This window comes from Sinocyclocheilus rhinocerous, unplaced genomic scaffold, assembly GCF_001515625.1.
Source record: "Sinocyclocheilus rhinocerous isolate Xijiao unplaced genomic scaffold, SAMN03320098_v1.1 scaffold2938, whole genome shotgun sequence".
Taxonomy (NCBI): domain Eukaryota; kingdom Metazoa; phylum Chordata; class Actinopteri; order Cypriniformes; family Cyprinidae; genus Sinocyclocheilus; species Sinocyclocheilus rhinocerous.
In genome coordinates, this window is record NW_015638564.1 from 225,363 (window position 1) to 234,250 (window position 8,888).

General features: G+C 37.9%; 1 protein-coding gene across 1 annotated transcript; it reads left to right on the forward strand.

The window, feature by feature from the left end:
* Positions 1-1,573: 1,573 nt before the first annotated feature.
* Positions 1,574-4,103, forward strand: LOC107749715 (paired mesoderm homeobox protein 2B-like). Its single transcript, XM_016564859.1, has 3 exons — positions 1,574-1,860; positions 2,556-2,743; positions 3,088-4,103. The coding sequence occupies exons 1-3, from the start codon at positions 1,620-1,622 to the stop codon at positions 3,511-3,513; spliced, it is 855 nt and encodes a 284-aa protein (XP_016420345.1). The 5' UTR covers positions 1,574-1,619; the 3' UTR covers positions 3,514-4,103.
* The last annotated feature ends 4,785 nt before the right edge of the window (positions 4,104-8,888 follow it).

An 8,888-nucleotide genomic window follows, 5' to 3' on the forward strand; every position in this document is an offset into this window, starting at 1 on the left:
ACAAAAAATACGAAGCTGACTGAAGGAGAAAAAAAGAGAATTAAACTGTGCAGAAATGGTAACAAAATAAATAAATAAATAAAACTCGAAACGCTTGATGCTTTCATTCGAGTGACCTCATAAATTGTAATCATCATTTTATCCATCTGCTGCATATTGCATCCAGAGCATATTTTTGTTTGTATAACCACAGGTGCATCGGTTTTTCTTGTTTCTTTTTATTTATTTATGTATTTATTTGTTTATTTATTTAAACGCCACATAGGAAGTATTATTGTAAATCAATCTTTTAGTTCAAGTACTAAAGTACTAAGTACTGTTTTGAACGTTTATAGGTTTACTATTAGTTATTGCTCATGCCTTACACACGATCAATAACAAAGGCTGTGGCCTTGAATATTTTTACGGTGAGAAACACGTGAGAATTCATCTATGGCTGATAAATGTGTCGCGCTTAAGCGCTTTTCTTTCAATCTTTCGTGTATTTCAAATATATACAACGAATATTTTTGCGAATTTGCTACCCTCGTTATAAAAACAATAATAACGACAATAAAATAAATAAAATAGACAACATAAATGAACACGTTTAACTTATTTGTGCATGCGGTAGACATACGTTTTACCTAAAGCCGTGTTTGTTAAAGTATATAGTCAAATATCCTATAGTTTAACATCCAAACTTTTTAGTTGTCCATTGCTCGAATAATGATGCTGATTATTATTATTATTATTAATCTATTACTAACGCGTCACGAATATTTGCATTGCACACTCATTTCCGGCTGCATTCTTCAGAATGACATAGCTTGTATAGCTATGTATCCTGCTAAATTAAGCATGTAACTTTTATGATAACCACAATGGTCTCTTTAGCTCCTGAAAACCAGGGAGTGCCAAAGCAGTGCCGTGCAAAAGAATAGAGAAAGGGAGAGAGGAAAAAGTAAAGGAGACGGGGAAATACTATCGAAAATTCAGCCCAAGGTATACCACCGGTTTAAAGGCTTAAAAGCTTGGGGAAAATTGGATCAGGGAGAATCGTCACCCAACTTTCATTATTTCCAAGTGGTGTGATTGAATTAAAGGGCAAGATGGCGGTTTGAGCGAGAGGGCTATACGTGGTGGAGGGGGCTAGCGCGTAATGGTGGGGTATTAAATTCTAATTAGAGATGCAGGGGATCAATGATAGGGAGGTTGGACAGCCCGATCCCCCAGTGCCAGCCCAATAGACTGATGAGTTATTGTCATGTAAAAAAGCGCTAGCAATAAGACCCAAACGCCGTGCTATTGTCCAAGCGGAAAGAGCCAAGTTTATTATGAGGACTATATGCTCTAGAGACCTGGGGCTAGGCGGCTCCTTGGGAGGCTTTTCATAAAACAAGGCTCAGCTCCTATAAAGGAGGGCAGTTTTTGAGCAGGCGCCGAGCAGTGCACATCTACCCACGGCACGAGCCTCCTTCAAACCAGTAAAAATTCGGCCGTCACAAGCTCCCCAACTTCGTCCGCGTTTTGGCTCGCTTTCTTCATGTGATCCTCACCAATTTAATCCAATTTGAATTTGACGTTTGTGTGTATTTTTCCTTGGGAGTGCAGCTTTCCTTCTCCACTGAGCCTTTTCAATGTATAAAATGGAGTATTCTTACCTTAATTCCTCCGCCTACGAGTCCTGTATGGCCGGGATGGACACCTCGAGCCTGGCGTCAGCCTATGCGGACTTCAGCTCCTGCAGTCAAGCCAGTGGCTTTCAGTACAATCCCATCAGGACGACGTTTGGGGCCACCTCCGGGTGCCCGTCGCTTACACCAGGTTCCTGTAGTCTGGGCACCCTGCGGGACCACCAGAGCAGTCCGTACGCCGCAGGTAAGCCCAGAGTCACCTTTAGTTCGCCAGCTGAGAGGCACAAGAATCATGGCCCCGGTATATAGGACGCCTTGATTGCTTTCGAAAATGGAAATGTGTTTAGTATTTACCAAACGAAATTTGCTTACACAAATGAAAGAATTTATCACGTTAGAAGCGATTGCAGGCAAGAGGTAATTCAGTTACGGGGTTACACTATCCCAGTCACACCCTAACCGCCAACAAAATTATCTTAAGCTGCCAAAATGATAGGTATAATTTATTTACTTTGCGATGAGACATAAACCTTCGAAAATAATGAAATAACCAGGGACTTAAGCTCATTATTGACAATGAATTGAAGTTGCAGTAGCAACAATAGAAGAGACAGAAGCACTTATGACAAGTTTTCAATCCAGTCTCCAATAGCATTTAATTAACAGCATTTCACAGATAGCAGAATACAGTTGACTCGGGATTTTCATAACCTTATCTTGTATCACGATTTTATCTTATCTTAAACAATTTGTGATGCAAGTAACCACTGCACACGCTTAGTTTAGAAACTTTATTTGAATTATTTCATTTTAATTTCTTGATATGTGAATCAACAAGTTACATGTTTTACTTCAAAAGAATTAAGGTGACATTTAGATACATTTTCTTACAATTATACTTACAAAAATGGCTAACATCTGACTTATGCATTTGAACAGTCCCCTACAAGCTGTTTACCGACCACGGAGGATTGAATGAGAAGCGGAAGCAGAGACGCATTCGGACAACTTTTACCAGCGCGCAGCTCAAAGAGCTGGAGCGCGTGTTCGCTGAGACTCACTACCCAGACATTTACACACGAGAGGAGCTCGCGCTAAAGATCGATCTCACCGAGGCTAGAGTGCAGGTGGGATATCCTCCACTGACTTCTTACATCTTCAAATTTACAACAGAAAACATTTAAAAAGTGCAATTACGTTTTAGCGTTTTATTTTTATTTGTATGTTTATTTTATTTTATTTTTCTGGTTTAGGAACTGTGTAGCACTCCATAGTTCCTATGCTATATAATTTCAAAATGTAAATATAGTTGTGCATTAGTAATAATAATATGAACTTTTCTTTATTAATATAATGAACATTCGTACTAAATAATGACATAGATTGTATTACCCAGTAATGCAAGTACAATGAAACACGAACAATGTAATATAAAATATGTTTTAAAATATGTGATGTGCAATTTCTACAGGTCTGGTTCCAGAACAGGCGCGCCAAATTTCGCAAACAAGAACGTGCAGCCGCCGCCGCAGCTGCTGCAGCAAAGAACGGGTCTGGGAAGAAATCTGACTTGCGAGAGGAGGACAGCAAAGAGGCAAAGGCAACCGATCCTGACAGCACTGGTGGGCCCGGACCTAACCCAAACCCTACCTCCAACTGTGGTGGACCAAGTCCCACCGGCGGACAGGTCAGCGACACAGGGAACGGCCCGGTTGAACAGGTGAAGATGTCAGTGGCTGGAATGGGAGGCACTGCGCCAAGTCAAGGTTGGGCTTCAGCCCCGGGCACCATCACCTCCATTCCGGACTCTCTGGGCGGACCGTTCGCTAGTGTTCTGTCCTCATTACAAAGACAGAACGGAGCCAAAGCCACTTTAGTAAAGACCAGCATGTTCTGAGTTAGTGCTTGATGCAGAAAAGCAACGACGACTGCGAGATTCAACAAACAAACAAGTAAGCGTTTACTCTAGTCACTGACAACTGATAAGTGGAAAAGGGAGAATGCCAAAAGGAGAGAACCCTGTATTTCTACCCACTGGCGTAGAAAGAAGAGGCCACCTCTGGTCCTCATTCGACTACTTTCGATGCTATTGGTTTACACCAGAAGATGGATAATAATATCATACACATTATGTTTTGTCTGTGGTCGTCGACATAATTTCTGACGAATTCAAGTAAACTAATCAATAGACTGCGATGCGCGCTCCTGCTGCAAAGAAAACTCACCAAGGACTCATGAATACAATGTCATTATTCAGTGTCATTATACATGTCATTATATCTTGGCGCCATAATTATTTGTTTACATTGACTCTAAACGTACCAATAGCGCAAGTTACACGTCTGTATTACAAAATACAGCCAAATGTGGCACTCTGTTATATATTTTTACCTATAAATTTACCAAGCCTTAGAGCCAGGGGCTCTGCCACTATTCATCTACATATTTACTATTAATCTAAGGCAAATTGTTCTTCAAAATGGCACAAGTACATACTTCATTGTTGACAGGATTACGTAAACGTTTTGTGTGTCTTTCTACAGCTGTGTTTTTGTGGCTCAAATTGTATAGTGTTAAAACGTATTGACGTCCTAGATAAACATAGACCACATCCCCCTTGTAGTTCACCGAGTCTTTATAGTGTTTTACAAGTTACAACTGGCGCATTCTTTGGAGGAAAAAGGGAATGGATGCAAAACATTGTATTTATTTTCTATATTATTTGCATGTTGTCTTCTCCGTCCAATTTTATAATGATTTCACCTATTTTGTGAGCATAATGTAACACGTTTTTGTCCAGGATTTGAGAATTATTTATATGTAGGTAATGGATGCTTATATTTAAGAAGGAAATATTTCTACATGTGCACATAGTTTTTCAGGTGTACCATTGACATGGCTGTTGATGATAAAAACAATTATGATGCTAAAACTAATATTGTCCCGTTTCCTTTTTAAAGTATCCACTTAATTTAAGTGAAACATTGCTAAAACACCTTCTGAATATTCATTCAAAATTCAACATTTCATTCAAAAGATCTTTAGTTGTATTATTAGCTTCTGACTGCCGAGAGGGCGTATATCCTGTTCAGCACCTTGGACAGCCGCACAAGCCGCCGGGCTGCTAATACAGATTCCGGTAAATGATGCTGTCACGACACTGAAATATATAGACACTAGTGTTATTGCTGTTATAAACACACAGATATACAGACAAAATTTCATTAGCATTTTACGTTTTACATTTTTTTTTATATTTCCCCTCATACGCATTGATTTTGCATAGTTTGCTTTCTACAATATAGAGAATATTAGGCTATAGGCCTATAAGACGCTCATTTTGATGCTTCTGGAATGATAACAGAAACTGTTTCTTCTTATAACATCAAAGACAATGAAGCAATACAATGAAGCAAACGTCTGTTTTACAAATCAATATATTGATGACATGTTATTAAGCAGAATTTAAGTGCAATAAAATAAATGATTACAGTGAGGCAGGGTTTCAGAAATAGCGATGTCCAACTTCATAAATGAAAGTGAAGAATAATAAATATATGTAACCGGATTTCACGCGGCGTTGTAAGGGATTCTGCACTTATTATTCTTATAAAATGTACACAGAACAACACAACAACATTACAATGACGGACATCAGCGCTATAGCGAACTAGCTTTGACCAGTCCATATTTACATATAGACATATTTCTAAATCATCTGGTTTGAGATCTAAGCACTTGTTACTGCCTAAAAGAACGTGGGCTTTCCACTGCCATGCTACAGACTACAGAGCAGCTTCGTGTCACGTGAGAAAGAAGTTAAAGGGTTAGTTCACCCCAAAATGAAAATTCTGTCATTAATTACTCACCCTCATGTCGTTCCAAACCCGTAAGACCTTCGTTCATCTTCGGAACGCAAATTCATTTTTTTTTTTTGCAAACAAGCAATCTATTTCTTAGAATCTACGTTTTTCATACATGGCAGCAAGTCATTCAACATCTCCGCTCCTCTCATTGCAGTTGTCTGTACGGCACAGCGCAGTTATCATTTCTTTCTTTGTACTAAGTACAGTTACGAACGATTTAATCTAATAATTCATTTGAATGTATGTTATTACATCTAGCAAATTAAACAGAATTGAACAATAATTATAACGAAATGAAACAGCTCAATGAAATACAAAGATCCTAAAATGCTGGGTTGTTTCAACCCAACTTTGGGTCAAATATGGACTAACCCAACTTTTGGGCTAAAAATTTAGTGTAAAAATTTAACCCAACAGTTGGGTTAGTCCAATGCATACGTAATGCATAAGCACGCTTTCCCCTAAGCGTAAACAACGCTGATTACGTCGATTATGTTAGTGCGTGGCTTTCTCCCCCAAATGTAAACAACGCCGATTATGTGGATTACGCTCTTGGGTACTCTCCAAAATGGCGGAAGACGTAACTCGGTGGAGAAGAATTGTTAAATAAATTATGTTATTTTTGTTTTCTTTGCGCTTAAAAAGTATTCTCGCAGTTTCGCAAAACTGAAGTTGAGCCACTGATGTCACATGGACTGTTTTACTGATGTCCTACTACGTTTCTGGACCTGGGAACATTTCAGTTGCGTTGCTGTTTATGCAGGGTCTGAGAGCTCTCACATTTCATCAAAAATATCTTAAATTGTGTTCCGAAGATGAACGAAGGTCTTACGGGTTTGGAACGACATGAGGGTGAGTAATTAATGACAGAATTTTCATTTTGGGGTGAACTAACCCTTTAACGAGAACAAAGAATCGAGCATGGAAGCCCTAATTTTTGCACATGCTTATTAAATTACGGGAGAAATTATATGTTTAAAAAAATCAGGGCCGCGTCTCCCGATGACGATGTATAACTTTAACTTTAAAAGTTATAAACTATAACTTTTGAGAGGGTCTCTCTACATGTGAGGTTAAGAACATTCGTTTCTGCATGCGTTTCTCAAAACGTGTGAGCAGGCGCTTTAAGTGCAGAGTCGCTGTCTGTTCATGAAGAGCTGAAATAATTTAATTTTTGCGTAATGTAAAAATACTCTTTATTTCTTTATAGCCAGGAAACGTTTCTTTTATTTTGTTTTTAATTATTCATCGAATTATCCACATAATTAATCCACATAATTAAATACACTTTAATATATATATTTAATATATATATATACAAAAAAATTATTTAATTATAACGAAATGAAACAGCTCAATGAAATACAAAGATCCTAAAATGCTGGGTTGTTTCAACCCAACTTTGGGTCAAATATGGACTAACCCAACTTTTGGGCTAAAAATTTAGTGTAACAATTTAACCCAACAGTTGGGTTAGTCCATATTTGACCCAAAGTTGGGTTGAAACAACCCAGCATTTTTTAGAGTGTATATTAAAATCACACTGTATGGTACAAAAAGTGTTGGTCTAACATGGTAACTGTAAGTTTCGGTGTAACTGCGTTGTCCAGCAGTAGACTGCATGAGGCTGACTCCTTACAAAACACTTCACAACATTCCGTAATTCTGATTTATTAGTACGATCGCTTTTACGATATATTTAGGCTTACTATTATTTTTGGGGAAAGTAGACCACAAATCTAGTTCAACTACATTTCCTCCTTCCGTTTTCTCTGCAGAACGCAAGGATTCCAGAAGTTTGCCTTTTAAAAAGGGTTGTCTGTCAGTGATTTCCAACGATCTATTCAGATCTAAATTACTTAATACATTTATCAACATAAAATAAATAGTCATGACTTAATGCACACACACACTTTATGCTTTCAGGTAGATGGGCAGCATTTCAGATAGTGCCTAAATGTAGCCTACTTGAAACACGAATTCGATTTTGCAATAAAAAATAAAATGTCTGTATCTAAATACATTTATGTTTGGTATTTTGGTATTTTCAAAATAGCCTACATAAAATCCTTTGCGCCAGTAATCTGCAGAATTTCTGTATCAACTAGTTCAAGCTCCCCAACCCCAATTTCGTGCACGCGATCTGCAGATGTAGGTCAGAACGGCTCCATCTAGCCATTTTCTGCGTTTTTATAGGATATATGGAGTACTACTCGGACTCACTGTTAAAAAAGAATCGATTTTTCAAATTCGAAACATTCAGTTTGGAGAGAGCCCTCAGAAGAGCCTCACTGAAATCAACAGCAACACTAATATTAAAATAATTCGATATCCCAAAAAGCTAGTCCAGTTGTTCACAGTATAACTTGACTGTTACAACACTGCTGAAAATAGTTCTTAGTCTAATCGGAAATATTAGTTCGGAATCAGTTTTTGAAAATCTTGGAACTAAACCTGGAATAGAGTCGATCCCACAATTTCTGAAAGCTAGACAAATGTTATTTATTTTGACAAATGTTATTTAACTTCCATTTAAAGATTAAGATACTAGACTCCCCGTCTCGCAATGCATGCAATCAGCAGCAATTAGCTAGTCAAACCATCGTTAGTGTAATTTCTTATTTCATGGTGGGCCACACTGGGAAAGAAGAGAGGTGAAAATAAATGTTTCTAAGCAGTTGCACATGAAATGTTCCTTCTGAATAAGTCCAGATAAATTTCAGTCTAGTGATACTCAATTTAATGGCCAATTTCACATGTAGGTCTATTTTCAACATACTTTAGGCTATTTTCCACACAGTATGGTGTCTATTAATTTGATATATTTAAATTGAGGTATTTTGTATTTGTATTTTTAAAACATTTTCATGTATCTGTGACCATCTGCAATTTCAGGTTCAACCATTTTAAAATGGGGGGTGAAGATGTCTCCTTTAGCAGCTCCTATTGTTGCTGCTGAATTGAGGTTCAGATGTCATGAACTGTAGAATAACAAGTCGTGGCACAGTCAGACAAGGTGACTGTAGAGAGAAATAAGGATTGTGCGTTCGTGTGTAGGACTCACTGTGTGAGGGGATGTAACACTGATGATGACTTGACAGGGCTGCGTTTCCCAAAAGCATCGTAAGCCTAAATTGATCGTAAAAACGAATCATCATAGACTTGCGGACCGTATCCCAAAACCATCGTTACTTAAGTAGGCTAGTATTCGGAAATCTTCGTAGATCTAAGAGTGCTCTAGAGTAATCGTAATCTCTAAATGCATCGTAAGGAGACAGAGTTATGAGGTCACCTGCTGGACAACCGGCAAATTGCACCTAAAATGTACTTCTCTTCAATGTGACTTTCATTTAGTTTTTACCTATATTTTTATTCGGTTTTTTTATTCATTACACACAATTCAATA